This window comes from Aulonocara sp. 'chitande type north' Nkhata Bay, linkage group LG5 (assembly GCF_057382095.1).
Source record: "Aulonocara sp. 'chitande type north' Nkhata Bay isolate Kocher_YH1m ecotype deep benthic linkage group LG5, A_spYH_male_GT1.1, whole genome shotgun sequence".
NCBI classification, from domain to species: domain Eukaryota; kingdom Metazoa; phylum Chordata; class Actinopteri; order Cichliformes; family Cichlidae; genus Aulonocara; species Aulonocara sp. 'chitande type north' Nkhata Bay.
Window position 1 is genome coordinate 28,291,659 of NC_141348.1, and position 16,934 is coordinate 28,308,592.

Consider the following 16,934-nt stretch of genomic DNA (forward strand, 5'->3'; position numbering starts at 1 on the left):
TTTCAAATGGTCTATTTATACCCAGTTATGTGACTGAGCTGCTGCCAATTAACCTTATTAGATGTGAGGTGTTCCACCGTGAACCAGGTCAGAGGCTTAGATCCACAGGTTAAGCCCTTCTAGCTCTTCTGAAGTTGAGGCTTAAATGTAAAGGTTACAATTTGTGGTTTCTTTCATTTACTTTGCTTTGTTTGGCTCTAATAATGAGCTTTTCTGCTTAAATTTACCTTCAGAGTTTTTGCTTTGTGCTTATGTCTTTTTTGTCTTTTACTCCTGTTTACATCGCATTTTATAATTATATTATTAATAATCATAAGAAATCATTTTAGTTCACTTTCTTCAGGGACTCTGTTTGAGTCAACACAATCACCTGCAATGCAGCTACACACTTATGTAATGTTTTTCTTTTTGCATAAAGCCTCCGAGCAACTGCTGTCTTGAAAACAAGTTTTTGATGTTTCTACTAGTTCATTCTAGGTAACGTTTATCAACAAGCAGAGCTTAGGAAAGAAGAGCTTATTAGGAGGCTTTTATGGAGTGTTTTTTTTTTTTTTTTTTTTGGCCTGTCCCGTTTGGCTCTTTTGCCATCAGAATTGTTGTCTAAAGGCAAAGAAAGATGCCCAACGGGCAATGGAGTGTTTTAAAGACTTTGGTGGTTGTTTAAAACAGCTCTGCTCATATCAGCCACTGACAACATAGCTTTTTGTTACAGTGAGGTGTTTTTATCCCCAGTAAACACTTGTCATATTGCTTAAAATTTGGTTTAAAGAAAGCTTTGATATATGTTTTCTTGCTTTATTATTCGCTGCATGGTCAATTTTTTTTCTTCTTTTTTCTTTTTCTTTTGAGAAATGTGCCATTGAATGGGGCTGCTTTGATGTCCCAATATATTAGCCAGGCCCCCTCCAATGCGACACCAGAACATCTCTCAGTGCTTTCTCTGGAAAGCCATTACAGTTTCCATCATTCAGCTCCAATTCCCTGCACATTTGCTGCATTACAGATATCATATTATAGCTGTGCATCAACAGTAAGGGACTCAACTGAGTGGAAAAAGACAGTGCATGATCTTCAGAAGTAAACAAAATGCCTTGAAGCTCTACAGTTTTTCTGATTATTGAAAAAAAGCTGCAGTTTTTCTCCCTGTAATACGCTCTGCTTAAACATGTTGACACACTGTGATATATCGACAGAGGACGTAATAATAATAACAGCTCTTCACACAGCCCTCACACACCTGGACAGTCGTAACACCTATGTTAGAATGCTGTTTGTGGACTCCAGCTCTGCCTTCAATACAGTTCAACCCCACAAACTGGTTAATAAACTAAGCAACTTAGGACTCAGCAGCTCACTGTGCAGCTGGATATTGGACTTCCTGAGCAACAGACCCCAGAACGTCAGAATGGGAGAGCACACCTCCTCCACCCTCATTCTGAATGTGGGTGTCCCACAGGGGTGTGTCCTTAGTCCCCTCTTATACTCACTTTTCACCCATGACTGTTCACCAATCCACACCAGTAACACCATTGTAAAATTTGCTGATGACACCACCGTCATAGGACTGATGGACAACAACGATGATTCAGCCTACAGAGAGGAGGTTCAGCATCTGAAGCGATGGTCTGATGACAACAACCTGCATCTGAACACATCCAAGACCAAGGAGATGGTAATCGACTTCAGAAGAACAAAGCGATCTGAGCACTCTACCCTCTACATTGATGGGGAGGAGGGAGAAAGGGTAGAAAGCTTTAAATTTTTCGGAGTCCACATCTTGGCCGACCTTACTTTAACATCTCCCACCAGGAAGGGAAAGCACAACAAAGGCTGTACTTCCTCAGGAAACTACGTCAGGCCCAATTACCCCAAAGACTGCTAGTAAACTTCTACCGCTCCACCTTCGAGAGCCTTCTGACCTACTGCTGCATACTCTGGTTCAACTGCTGCACCGCGGAGGACAAGAGGAAACTGCAGCAGGTGGTGAGGGCAGCAGAGCGGGCAATCGGTACTTCACTAACCCCCCTCAGAAACATCTATACTGGCAGACTTCAGCAGAAAGCCAGCACCATCATCAAAAACCCCCCACACCCTGGACACTTCCCTCTGGTAAACGTTACAGGTCCATCAGGTCAAAGACAAACAGACGCAACAGAAGTTTTTACCCACAGGTTATCAAACATGCCCTACCTCCACCCTGATTGAAGGATAACTGCACTGCATAAATCATATTTCTGTTTATACTTCAATGCAACCAACACCCCTACCTCTTTAAACTGTATTTATTATAACCTTATTTAGTATAGTTCCAACAGCACCCCCCCCCCTCAATGTGCAATATCACTGATCACACTGCACCTCTCAATGCACCTGCTAGTTAGATGGCATGTATGTGTAAGTATATAGATGTAAGCGTGTATGTGAAAATATGTGTGTGTGTGTGTATGTATGTACGGATGCATATGTGTATATGTTCATATGTGTATGTATGTGCGTGTATGTTTGCAGGTGTATGTATAACTTGTACATATCTTTCTTGTGTAAATTTGTCAGTTATTGTGTAAATACTTACGCTATTGTGTACTTCACACACATGGAGAAATGCCAAACTGCCTTTCATTGTTCTTGTAACGGTGACAATAAGAAGCTATTCTATTCTAATTCAATACTAATCTTCTAAAAGAAGCCAAAGCTGTGGTTTGCACTTTGTGTGGTGCTGCACTTGTAGCTTAATAAGAGCTCATGCAGAAAAATGATTTGAAAGTTTTGGCCGGATCTTCTTTGTCTGCAGGAATAACTTCCTTCATATTTTTAACAAGTGTCTTGCCAACATGTTCGTTCCATGGAAGCTAAAGCTGTTCAACCAGACTGAACGGCCTCCTCTTGATTTTTCTGCCATGAAGCTGTCACATAAATTTGTTTGTTACATTTTTTTTTTTTATACAAGAAAAGGTGATCTCTTAGAGCCTAAAGTGAAAATCTCAGAAAACCCACCTACGCTCCTTAATGAAGGTTCATCAGGTATTTAAGAGAGAGGTGTGGGGTATTACAGCATGTGTGGATCTTAGAAAGCTCCGTGTGCCCTCGTTATCCAGCTCAGCTGTTTTCACTTACTGTACCGGAGAGATTAGAGGAGAACAGCCAGCACCACTGCCTCTGGGTTTGTCTTGTATACTGTACTTTTAAATTACACAAATCTGAATTGGCAGGAAGACCAAGGCGGAAAAATGACAACCATGCACATCATAGCAGAATGGTTAGCTGCTGTCACTGCAGAGATTTTTGACGCCCTGCTCGACTGTCAAATGTCATTCTAATGGTTTTGCTTATTAAAAATATTCCATGCTGCTGGAGAGGCTGCTCTTTATGATATCTTGTGAAACAAAAGTGCTTTGTTAAAAGGTACAAGTACACCCAAATTACAGAAATGTTACCATGCTAGCAGTTAGCTGCAAGGACTGTTGCAAGTTTGAGATATCTGTTCAATTCATCTGTGAAGGTTCTCAGGCATCCAGGTCATTGTAGCCTAAAGAGCTTGGAAAGAAGGTGTCTGTAGTCCCTGAAGACGTTTCACCTCTCATCCAAGAAACTTCTTGAGTTCTAAGAGCAACTGGTGGAGAGTCCCAGACTTTAAGCTCTATGGGACTGTCCCCAAGAGGGTCATGGACCCCCTATTGATCCTATGCCTAATCACACCCACTCTGTGTGAAAAAAGGTGTGGGTCACAATCAGCCATGGTTGATTGTGAACCATTGTGAATCCTAGCCCCACCCTATCATGTGATCTGTTCAATTCAATTTTATTTATACAGCACCAAACCACAGCAACAGTTGCCTCAAAGAGATTTGTGTTGTAACATGTAACATATCATAACATTGTAACATCTATGCTATAATAATAGAGAAAGTCCCCCAAAAATGAATCCATTCCTGCTGGGAAAAAACTTGGCGACAGTGGGAAGGAAAAAATCCCCCTAACAGGAAGAAACCTCCAGCAGAACCAGGCCCAGGGAAAGCCGGTCATCTGCTGTGACCTGTCCGGTGTGATGGGAGGAAGACAGGATAAAATATACACTGTGGAAGAGAGTCCGAGGTTAATAATAACTAATGTTTAACTGCAGAGTGGTGTATAAACACATAGTGAGTGAAGAAGAAACACTCATGGGAAGCCCCCAGCAGCCCAGGCTTATTGCAGCGTAACTAAAGGAGGATTCAGGGTCATCTGATTCAGCCCTAACTATATGCTTTATCAAAAAGGAAAATTGTAAGCCCAATTGAAAATAGAGTAGATCTATCCCCAAGAGTCCTGGAAAATGTGTTTAGATGTCTCATGAGAAATATTTTCCATTTCTAGTTAATCCACAAGCCTCACATTTAAAGTTCTCTGGAACTACTTCTACCATTTTTTTTTCTATTCGGTTTGTGGCCTCCTTCTATTAACCGGGACATTTTTCGTGCATAGTGAGACACAAACTGCTTTTAAAATGCAACAAGAGCATTAGCTTTAAATGGACTTTCTCATCCAAGTTTAATATTCCACCGTAGTGCACGTTAAGCATCTTTGATCAGTCATGTATACAAATGAGGCCACTTTAATCCTGCATATGGTTCACAGGAGACTAGTTCAGGTCTTTGACCACCAATCAACACATTTCCAACACCCACTTAACCTTCCCGGTGCCTCTGCTTTCTCTAACACCTCATCATAAGCCTACAGCTACTATATGTGCTCTCCTCAGCTGTGTGTACGTGTGCGTGCTGGGTTTTAATAGCTCTGCTATGCAAGGAAAAGGGACAGAGATTGACCTGCTACTGACTGGCTTTGATGGACAAACTAATGGGAGGCTTGGATGAGAAGTTCATTGAATGGGACGCTGCTGAGTAGGAAGAGAGTGGGTTCTCTTCTTATGTGGGAGGACACTAATAGCTTTGCCAAGCTCTCTGCACAACCACTCAAAGCTCAGAGAGCATACTGCTTTGTGTGGCTTATATGACTCCTGTCAGTTTAAATTGCTTTTTTAGATTGCATAAAACAGTGTATATGGAGGTGAATTATCTGTAGGTACAGGCAATGGATGGCTCGCCTCTGTCGGCACCCTTTTCTTTATGTCCTTTCACTCTTTTTGAGATGTGAAACGATCACATACATCTGCAGAAGAAGTCTTAACTTTTATTTTTCCTCAAGTTTTACCATAATTTGAGTTGTTTAAAAGAAAAAAACTTCCTGCAGGTCCATTTCTGTGTATTTTAGCCTGTGTCTGCTGTGTGAGCCGGTGTATTTAATTGTGAAAGAGGATGATGCTGAAAATGAATGCAAAATTGGATTTGGGAGAAATGTGTTATTGATTCTTTGTAAGTTAAACACATTTCTCACTAAATCCACCGTAGATACCCTTAGGACAAAATGCTCACACTTTGTTATTGAGGTACAGCTTAATGGATATAACACAAGCGTGTAATGATGCTAATACTTGGCAACTAAAATGCAGCCATTTCCAAACTGACAGCTAATGACAAGAGTCGATCAGCATCCACATCGCAGTGAAACAAATATAAAGCGTCCTCAGAAATAATGTCCAATTCTGTCCAGTGTCATCAAAAGCAGCTGCCGGGCTCCCGTGACAAAAATAGGAGAGCCTGCAGGTAAACAGATGAATAAATGGATTTAAGCTGCAAGAAGGCCATGAGAGATTGCTCTCTCTGGGAAACAAACTCTTTTTGTCACATGCAGCACAGAGCTGCCCGCTGTGCTTCCAGAGTCCCGCGCTGACAGAGACCGATGGACTGTCCCCTCCTCTCTTATCGGAGCTGCTGCAGCCCCACAACGTCTGGCTGCAGGCCTGCTAAGACCTTCTCTTTTTTCCTCTGATGCAGGCTTCCTCACGTTGACGTCGGCTCTCTCTATAGTTTTATACAAAGTTTTGAAGGCATTGCCTTAAAAATTAGGGAGCACTCCACTTCTTTACTTGAAATATTGCTGTACGAACGACATCCCTCGATGGTTAGTTGAGCTTATTGATCCAGGCTGAAACAACTCTGTAGCTGCTGGATCGTTTCCATGGTTTGTTTGTTTTTTTCCAGTCATGCATTCTGGATCATCACCGTTTTTCCAGTGTATGTGCTCTCAGTTTAACACGGGGTTAAATCGGGGTTACCTCTGAATTCCTGTTCCCAAGGCCCATGATGTTTTCGTGCGTGTGTGCGTTTGCTGTTGTTCTTTTGACACAGCCATCTATCAGACATTTAGCTTTTTTTTGAAGTTAACATCAGAGCCTTGAGTGACGCTAGCTTGATTGCAGATTCTTATTCATGCAACAGAAAGTAAAACTCTAATGCCTGTAATTCACACATACACAAATGCACACTCACACATTTATCCTTTTTTAAAATTGTTTAAAACTAACAATTTCTCACTGATTTGTTAATTAATTTTTTGTCTGTCGGATTCCCAACAGAAGTCACCCAACGTATTTTCCTGGACCTCAAAACTTGTTTTGTCTGAAAAATGTCAAAAGTTACTTATGCTTTCGAGCATATCTGCTAAGGTGATAAATCACTTTTTTTAACAAGAAAAATTGTTAATCAAACAGTTTTTTGACTAATTTTCTGCTTATTTAACTCGTGATTTATTAACTCATCATCCCTTATAAGATCCAAATAGCTTTTTTTTTCTTTATGCAGCGCTCTATGGTATTGAGTTATTTTTTGGGGAAATTACAAATCTATCATTGCGTTTGCAGGTTTTATTCTATGCTGAAATGTTTTGGCTGACTGCGTATTTCATCTGTCTTTGTTCTTGCGTTCTTCTGGAACAGACCTTCTACCCTTTATGTGCGCAGTATAAATCATCGTGACACTTTTGCTAGTACGGGTTTCCTTCAATGGACTTTTTCATTGTTTCTGTCCTCTGGCTTTACAAATGTGTCCACCAGCTTGTGCCACTGCGTTCGCTCTTCAGTTTGTCCTCGCCTTAGTTCCCTGCTCATGTTTGCTTGCCTGTTTCCCCTGAGGGATATGAGGCATTGCACAGCTGAGGGAAAATACGGCACAGAGGAGCACAGCCCGAGTGTGTGCCGCTTATATTTTATTAAGTCTTATCAGGCTGCTGTCTCTTGCGTACTACCATCACCAGTGCCAGGCCTGAGTCTGTCACTCAGCATGTAACTACATTTCTGCAACACCTCTGGCAACATCTGAAGGGAAGCTGTAACTTTTGTGGTTTGATGTATTGAAGAATTTTATCACTTTTGTTATTAGTTCATATTTTTCCATTTCCTGTTGCATATTTTGCCCCTTTTGGACATCCCTGTAGTTTACTCTTTTATTTCCATCCTCCTTTCTCATTTTTTTCTGCACACTTACCCTCCATATTTATTCTACACATAATCTAAATTTGCAAACTCTTTCTCTCCTTCAGTGTTGCTCCGTGAAGAGGTGGTCCAGCTCCAAGAGGAGGTCCACCTGCTGAGGCAAATGAAGGACATGTTGACTAAAGACCTGGAGGAGACCCAGGGCGGCTGCTCTGCCAATCTGCTTTCTGCCACTGAGCTCCGTGTGCAGCTGGGTGACAAGGAGCAGGAGCTGGACCGTGCCAAGGAGGCCTTACAAGGTCAGAAGCAAACAGACATCTTGTCGTCTTGCCTAATCTACCAGAACCCCCGTGTTTCCAGCACCTACCTACTTCAAATGTACAGCAAATACAGCTGTCCAAGCTTTCATGGGGATGTTATGTCAAGCCAGAATATCTTGTAATTAAATGAAATCCACTTTGTCTTACCAAACAAAAGCAGATAGTATAAATTATTTTTTTTCCATTACATGACAAACCTTGGGACATCAAAATGATCTACAAAGTCATTTTTTTGTATTCGTACAAAAACGTCTTCTGCGTTGTGCTTTCTCACAGTAATTGGTTCAATTAAATGTTTCCAGGCAGCATATACAGTGGTGTGTGCATGGTCCAATAGGTTCATCTGTCCAAAGAAAATTGTTCCAGAAGTCTTGTGGTTTGTCTTAATGTGTCTTAGTGCCATGAACTTTAATATTTAACTTGCTAACTGAGGCCTGGGGAGGCTGATATGAAGCTTTTGGCCTTTTTGAAGTTTCTCTGAGCGTTTCACAATCTGAAATTCACAATCTTTTTCAGGGAGGGGTGGGGGCATTTGCGTGGGATGTCCACTTGTTGGAAGATTGCCTTGAATGTTTTCCACATGTGAATAATCTTTCTCTCTGTAGAAATGATGGACTTGAGATTGTTTGGAAATGTTTTTATCTGCCTCTGCTGAGACATAAAACGTTAGAAATGACTGTGTTTACTTTCTGTTTCACAGCTTTGAGGAAAAAACACAGTTTGTATGAAAATCTATAAAATAACTATTTATCCATTTATACTTCTGCATCTACCAGGTTTTCTTTGTATAAACGGCTCACTTAAATGTTTTATATCTAGACAGTATATCTCTTACTGTCCGTGGTTTTATATTCAACTCTATACATTAAGAGTTATCATGTTCTTTACCGACTCTTAAGAACAAGCATGCCACATAGCTGGGTGTTTTCCATTTTTGCATTTGTTTACTATAATTTTGGCTCTCAGATTCTTGGTGTGTGTGTGTGTGTGTGTGTGTGTGTGTGTGTGTGTGTGTGTGTGCATTAACTATCAAAATTACTTTTTGGGATTAGCTTCTCTTTACTAGAGCAACATATGTTGATTCATCTATTTCAAGCAAATAAGAATGATTCATTGATCAAAGCAGTGGGTGTAAATCATTAACTCAACAGCATTTTTCACATTCATCAAAATCATTCACAAGTAACAGCAGACCAATTACCATAATAGTAAAATTCCAGTGATTCTTCTGGGGCATAAATTAAAATGAGCAGGTAATCTCTGTCTTTATGTGGCTAAGTTGAAACATTAGTCATCCCGAGCTGATGAGCAGCCAAGTCAACTCCAGGTTCACCTCATTTTAATTAACGTCCATCGATCATGAGCGAAGAGCTTCGCTCGGACACTGATGTGTTAGGGGTGTTCTGTTTTTATTATTATGCAACACCACCATGTTTACATCTTTTTACAAAAAGCAAAGCCAGTCCTGCTTGAAACTCAGGCAGTTGTTTTTAGTTTAATGTTCTACCTTTGCGCGGTCCTTTCAACAGCTCATAGTGGTAAACTGCAGGCTTGTAAACCGTCATGTAACTGCGGCAAAACAGGTTTAAATGCTGTGTGATAAATGCGAGGACGCTGAACGCTGACAGGAGGAATGCACCCTGAATGACATGTGCAGTTATGGAAAGTGCAGGTACCACTTTTCCAGTTTTGCCTACCTGGTGAACCCGGGCTCTCATGAGAGCGTTAGCATTGTTTCCACCTGCACAAAAGACCCACAGTTGCATCGCTGCTGTTGAGCTGAAAGTGAATGAAGTTGAAAGGAATCAGATCCAATCACGCTGTTTTCAGGATGAGTCCACAAAGACTCCACATGCCACCTGAAACCGAATGACTCGGGGATGATTACATCATTTTCTCCGGGCCCCGTCTTCTGAAAGTAAAGGGAAAAAGTAACTCATTAACAGAAGACACAGTGTCACCTAGTGGCTCTGTGGTGTAATTACAAAGCTTTGTCTTTGTCTACTGTTTGTCTACTGTCCAGTTTTCTGTTGTTGATGGACACATATGTGCTGCTCAGTGTCTCAATGTGTTTGCTTGTGTTTTGAAGCTATGAAAGCTGACCGTAAGCGGCTGAAGGTGGAGAAAGCAGACTTGGCGAATCAGATGCAGCAGCTGTACACAACACTGGAGAGCAGAGAGGAGCAGCTGCGAGAGTTCATACGCAACTACGACCAGCATCGAAAGGTAACGCTGTCAAGTTTTGTCTCTGTCTCTGTGTGCCTGCATTCCTATCCCAATTGTCAGTATATATTTTTAAAAAATAATAATAATAATCCAACCCACACGTAGAGGTATTTTGAATTATGGCTACCTTACATTTTGTTTTCTACCAAAATAAAAACAAGAAGTTTTTCAACTCTAAAAAGTTTAACCAGTCTGATAGCACTTCACTTAAATCTATTTTATATTTAAAACTAGTGAAAAGGGCGGTTTTTCATTTGTCCAGCTGTACAGAGATTTTTAATAATAATAATGGATTGGATTTATATAGCGCTTTACAATGCCACTATTCATTCACTCTCGCATTCACACACTGGTGGAGGCATGCTACGGTTGTAGCCACAGCTGCCCTGGGGCAGACTGACAGAAGCGAGGCTGCCATATCGCGCCATCGGCCCCTCTGGCCAACACCAGTAGGCAAGTAGGGTAAAGTGTCTTGCCCAAGGACACAACGACCAGGACAAAGAGCCCGGGGATCGAACCGGCGACCTTCCGGTTACAGATACGCTTCCCAACCCCCTGAGCCAGGGTCGCCCCTGTTTTAACAGTTAGCGTTTTTACAGTTCTACCCATTTATAGACTGTACATGAAAGATGGATGTAGCCACGGTGACGTCATGGTTTGTGTATTGCCATTTTGGTACTTTGGGTATGTCTTAGTAATTAGCAGTGTTTTCACACCTAGAGTCATTTTATTGTGGTCCCATCAGCAGATAGGTTTGACACTTTGTGACTTTCCCTGTGGTTTGGTTTCATTTCACACAGAGAAAAATCCAAGTGAACCACAATGTGTCATTACAAACCACGTAAGAACATTCAGTCTGCTTATAGACCAGATGTGTCTGGGGCATGAGCAGCAAGTGTAAATACAGGAAGGTGTTGCATTCTGGACTATTTGAGAGCATGGAGAATTTATAATCTTTTCATGCCTCTTTGCCAACCCTTACTGACTTGTGCGCATATAGTATAGTTCAGTTTAAACAGACTAAACATCGCAGGTGTGGAAACACCTTCGGATATTAATTAGCACTGTTGACAGGCTTAACTGTTTCTCTACGATGTAACAGTAATAACTGCTTCATAAAAACATAGACGCTAGCATAAAACATGAATAAAGCCTTCAAAATGTCTATAAAGCCACACAACCACATAACAGTCTGTCTTGCTTATAACTTTGTCTTAGTTGCAACAGTCCGTAACTGGAATTACTAAAAAAACAGCAGCCACCCTTTTCAAAACCATACAGCAACACACGATGTGTGCTGCTTCACTCAAATTTTTTTCCGGTTCACTCAATATGACTTTGATGTGAAATCACGATAACTGTATGTGTGCGATTTCTGCAGGAGAGTGAGGATGCAGTGAAAGCCCTGGCAAAGGAGAAGGACGTGCTGGAGAGGGAGAAGTGGGACCTGAGGAGGCAGACCAAAGAATCCACAGAGCAGGCCAACGTCTTGCTTTCTCAGCTGGATATGAAGGAGAACAGGATTAAAGAACTGGAGGCCGAGCTCACAATGGTGAGTCGGACGGAGTCACAACTTTGCTAAAGTTATTAAACCGCAGCGGAGTCACCTCCACTCTTAGCTGGTAAACGTGGCACAAATGCAAAGAAGGTCACATGTTCATATCAGTTCAGACGCATGCAATATGCCACTTCCTCAGTCTGGAGCAAAGCTTAATGCTTTGAGAGAAAGAAATTCATGCCTTATCTCTGTGCTGCTGTGTCAGTCCCTCATAGGTACACTTGTCAGTCTGTGTGTCATTAATCTCTCTCCTCCCTCAGCAAGTCACAGCCACCCACAGATCCTCACATCACGCTCCATCACAGATCACATTTGTTGGCACTTCAGTGCCAGAGCTGCATCACTGTCAAACAGCCCAGCCCTGTTGCTTTCTCTGCCGCTAAACTCAACTTTCTCCAGTCTGTCCTCTCTCAGAGGATTTCATTAAAAAAATATATAAATAAAGTCCTATGGAAAGTGATGAATACATTCGGTTTATAACACTGGCTATTTTCTAACTTCAGCATATCTCAGGAATAGACCATCCTGTTGCACTTTCTAATGTTTAAAACCCACAATACTTGAAGGATCAGTCACAACGTAGCACTGATCATCATGTCACAGTGCAGCGCTCTGCTGGAACCCCTCAGCTCCCGCCATTCCCATGGATGTTTCTTTGACAGGTAACACCCAGTTAAACAGTGCTGCAGAATAAATGCGTGCTCCCTGATGGCAGCGGCCTCCACCAGCAGGGTTATGCACCCGGCCACACCCATAAAACGACAGAACTAGGAATGGCAAGAGGAATGTAACAAAGAGCAACAAAAGCTAACAGATAACAGTCCGATTGAGCATGCAGAAGGATGTGTCACAACAAGCCCGATCATCGGAGGCCCCACCCTGAAACCCACAATACTTGAAGGATCCTCTGCCACTCACGAGGTCCCATGTCGTTTCCCGGAGAGGCAAAATATTAGGCAGATGTTTTCAGAGTTTCATTAAAAAAAACAGCTGGTATTCAGTTGGTCGTGTGAGATTAATTCTGATGATTTCCAACTTAAAAAAGTGGGCTTCTTAATGACTCTGTGTCCAGTGTCACAGCCAGTGGAATAAACTATAGCCTGTCTAATCTTATATCGTGTATACTGATCCTTGTAATTATAGTTAGTCCTGTAATGTTAACATCTTTGTCCCTGTTCACTCTCATGCTAATTTTCTGTTATTTATTTATTTATTTTTCTTCTTAGGCAAAGCAGTCTCTGGCCACACTGACTAAAGACGTACCAAAACGCCACTCAGTGGCTATGCCAACAGAACCGGTGGTGAACGGCAGTCAGGAGTGGGTGATGCACGCCGACCTTCCGCTCACGGCCGCCATCCGCCAGAGCCAACAGACCCTCTACCACGGACACACCACAGACAGACAGGGTAGGTTTTCTTTTCCTCCTTGCCTCGCGGCCTCTTTGCTACTTGGTGTTGCTTTTACTAACACAGGGTTTTTTCAAGGAGGTTTCTCATACTAACTGTGGGAATCTGCAATATCGGTGTGTTTGTGTGTTTGTGTGACGCCTCAGCTGTGGTCAGGATCAGCCCCTGCCACTCACGTCAGCCTTCTGTGATCTCTGAAGCCTCTGCGGCTGATGGAGACCGCTCGTCAACGCCAAGTGACATCAACTCACCTCGTCACCGGACCCACTCCCTCTGCAATGTAAGAGCTGCCTGGCCCCCTCGACCAAGTAATCACACCTCCGCAATCTTCTGTTAGTGCCTCGCTCCACTCTGCCTTCTCTTGTCTGTTCCTCTGTACTGTCAGCTTCATGGGCTCTGCTTGCCTGCTCAGTGCCGGTGTTGGAGTTCTTTTGTTTTTTCATAAGCAACAGTTTGGCATTGCACTAGCTTGGCACTGTGTATTTCATGCCTAATCTTTCAATATGAGTAAGTATGAAGCAAACGTCAGCAACTGGTTAGCTTAGCTATACAGGGAGACTGTAAGTTACTCTATCTGGTGAAAAAGGTTATTAACTACTGTATTAAATATATTTTAAATATCATTTTTGATAATTAATCCCTCCATTCTGATAGCTTTACAGTTATTTTGGTGTTCATGCAATAATTATTACAACTAATTTGCTCGCAGTCGTGAAAAAGAGAGAATGCTTTTTAAGAAGTTTCAAGTTCAATAGCAATTGTTGCTTTACGCTCTCACTCTGTATTTGACACAATGTCAAACATTTTAGCAAATAAACATAACAAACACCAATGTGTCACAAAGTGTTGTGAATATTTGTGTAACCACAAACTTTGTAGCCAGTGACACAAATGTATATACAGAAAATGTTGTTCAAAATGGACAAAACAAGAATGATGCTATTACATCATCAAAATAGCTACATGCATCTCAATATGAAATATAATTTTATTCTTAAGACGAGTAGAAACCTGAACCTATAAAACTGAAAATGTTGGGCCGAACCTCTTTATCTTTGAATTCTGTTTTCAGTCCCGTTCAGGCTTCTTAATATAAAAGCATGACATCATTGTAACAAGTCAACTGGTTAATTGTCCTCCCTGCTAGATACATAACAATCAACTGTAAGTAATATTATAGACTGGTGTGGCAAACTGGTAACTTGGCCTCAAAGTGACAGATCATGTAAACTTAAATAATGGGTGCATAAAAGTCCCCAGCGTTCCTCCTCTGGAGCATAAAAACTGTGCACCGGGAGCTTCGAGGCTACGGTTTTCATGGTTGAGCAGCTCCTGTAAGTGTAATATGCAGGTAGCCTGGTACTCTTGTTCATATAGTGTATTTAATATGAAGTTAAGTGAAGAAGCAGTTAAGTCTCTGGTTGAATTCACTCACTTTTTACAGCCAGATCCAAAGAAGTAAACGATAAACAACTTTTGACATAAGGCTAATTTTACGCATAATGCTGGAAAAAATAGTTGATCCTTCAAATGCAAGATAAAAATTTGAAATGCAGCGTTAATTCAGGCTGAAATGACAAATGACAAAAAGCTTTGGTATTTGTCTGGATCCAGTTGGTTACATCTCTCTCTCTCTCCTTACTCATCATGAAAGTTTATAAAAATGTGAAACTACAGTCTGGCTTTAAGGCAGCTGATTAACGCAGCTTTCCTATCTCCTCTGCTCAGTCTATGGAGGACCTTGAGGACCAGAAGCGGAAGAAGAAGAAGGAAAAGATGACACTGGGATCCCTATCAAGGGTGTTCGCTCGGGGCAAGCAGCGCAAGTCACTGGATCCTGGCTTGTTTGATGGTACAGCCACCCCTGATTATTACATAGAGGAGGATGCCGACTGGTGATGCTGAGTGTGTGAGTGCATGTGTGTGTTGAGTTTTTGTAGATATCCTCTTGGCTTTAACTGTGAGTGAAGACTGTCTGTGGATTTATCTGGAGGCGAAGGATTTTGAATTTTAAAGAAAAGCCCTTAAAGTCACTGCTATCACCATAAATGTACAGTATATTGCCCTAAAATTGTATGTTTGTAAATTAGATATATATTTATAGTTGTACATGTATGCATATGTACATATGTTTACACACACGCACGCACGCACGCGCGCGCGCACACACACACACACATATACATATATATATGTATATATATATATATATATGGGTTACTCTTTCTTTCATGTAGACATATTTATGCTGTATTATTATAATTGTCTTAATGTTTTATGCTTTTTTTTTTTATATATAACTGGAGACTTGAAGTACTGCTGTTCATATGTAAATAGGAGCTATTGTGAAACTAGTGTTTTACTGTAAATGCTATTTGTTTTTTGTTACTTTTACAGTTGCTTTTTTCATACTTTGCAACATTTATTTCCATATTATTCACAGTCTTGCAGGCCCAAATCTTACTATGAAAGGATAGAAATGATAAATTACTAGACTTTTGGTTTCCTGTTGGTTTGAAAACACTCGTTGAGAGGTAATTCTGTTACAGGATTGTCATCACGTTCCTATAAATGCTGGCTCACAATGATTTATTTACAGCACTGTGGGCACCAGGGAAGTTTTTTTGTGGATATTTTGTAAGCTAGTAATCATTTTAATAATGCTCTCGTACTGGCCATTGAGGGTTTCTAGAGTCGGTCTTCTGTAGAAATTTGTAGATGTGAGCAGGCGTATTCAGACGCACCTCTCTCACCTGCTGTCAAAACCATGTGCAAGTGCCAAAGTTTAAAGACTCAGTCACTCCATCACTGTTAGCACTAGCCTCGTAGCATTGTTTATGTCTGACTCATTTTTTACAGAGAGCTATCTAACATGTGCCTATACGAGATGAACGAATGTGCATTAAACACGTGCATGATCCCTCTGTGTTTCTTTGGTTAGACATCCATTCATTGCCAACCAAATTAATAATCTCTGCAATCCTGTGTTGCTCCTTTGTAGCCCTACCCATTTTTACCAGGTTATCTTTTCCTTGCATTTTGAATGCATGATCCTCCCCTTATTTTGCTGTTTTTTGTTTTTTATATTTGTATAGAATCCCTCCTCATTTTATAATTTTCCTTTTTTCCTTTCCTTTTTTTTTTGCAAATGTGGCTCTAACAAATCTGTTAAATGTTTGTAATTTAGAAAATGTTGCATAAAAGATTAAATCTATTGAAGTATTTTATTTAAAAGAAATGAGACAAACAAGTGACTTCAAATATTTATCTGCTGCAGCTGTCGCAGCCAGATGTCGAGGAGGTTTTAGCATTTTCAAAGTGAATTATAATTGAAATGAAATCTTATTTTAAAAATAAAACCACTAACTGAATAAATCCAATGTGGCAGTTTTCTATTTCGTGAGTAATGTTGGGTTGGTTTTTTGGGTTTTTTGTTTGTTTCTTTTGTCCCAGTCTAACGTGTGTGTCTCCCTCTCCTCCTGCCATTTCTAATGGCAACTCTCTCCTGCCAGTGAGTAACTCCTCATCTGTGATTACCAGCTGTCTGTTTCTTACACTCTGGGGATTATTCATATTACGTATCATGTCCATTGAAGAGTACCAGTTTGTGTCGTTTGTTTTTTGAAAACTCTTTGGAAAGATGGTGGGATTTGCATGCAGCCTTTTTTTCAGCATGTTGAGACGAATCAGTTCATCCTGGATTCGTTGGTTCGGTATGAATCAGTGTTTCCTGTTTCTTTTTTTTTTTTCTTTTTTTTTTTTTTTGTAGATGAGGGGCTGATGGGCAGAAGCATGATGTTTTATGAATAATCCCTTTGTCTCTAATACATGATCCTAATGGTCTTAAGTCTCCTCATATGCCTCAGTTACTAGTGTTGTAACGTCTTTTACTAAGCAGTAGTTTTAGAACTGACCACCACACTGTCACAGAAGAACCAAAAGACCTCTGTATTCTGAGTTCTGAGTTCAACTACTGTTTTCTATTTAGACGCATTTAAATGTGCAGTCCTATCTACTTAAAAAAACAAAAAAAAACAAAGCACAGTTCATTCAAAGATACTGGCCGTCTCCAGTAAGATAATCTGGCGCCATCTAGTGGTTATATAACAATTTT

At 40.9% G+C, this 16,934-nt stretch overlaps 1 protein-coding gene across 3 annotated transcripts in view; it reads left to right on the forward strand.

The window, feature by feature from the left end:
• Positions 1-16,934, forward strand: part of kaznb (kazrin, periplakin interacting protein b) — a 139,724-nt gene that overhangs the window by 114,591 nt on the left and 8,199 nt on the right. For 2 of the 3 annotated variants that reach the window (XM_086292720.1, XM_086292722.1), the window contains 6 exons: positions 7,417-7,608; positions 9,719-9,855; positions 11,237-11,407; positions 12,640-12,820; positions 12,967-13,100; positions 14,549-14,672. In XM_086292720.1, the coding sequence (XP_086148846.1) occupies positions 7,417-7,608; positions 9,719-9,855; positions 11,237-11,407; positions 12,640-12,820; positions 12,967-13,100; positions 14,549-14,672 (939 nt within the window). The remainder of the gene's footprint in view (positions 1-7,416; positions 7,609-9,718; positions 9,856-11,236; positions 11,408-12,639; positions 12,821-12,966; positions 13,101-14,548; positions 14,673-16,934) is intronic. The other variant, XM_086292721.1, reaches the window with a different exon arrangement.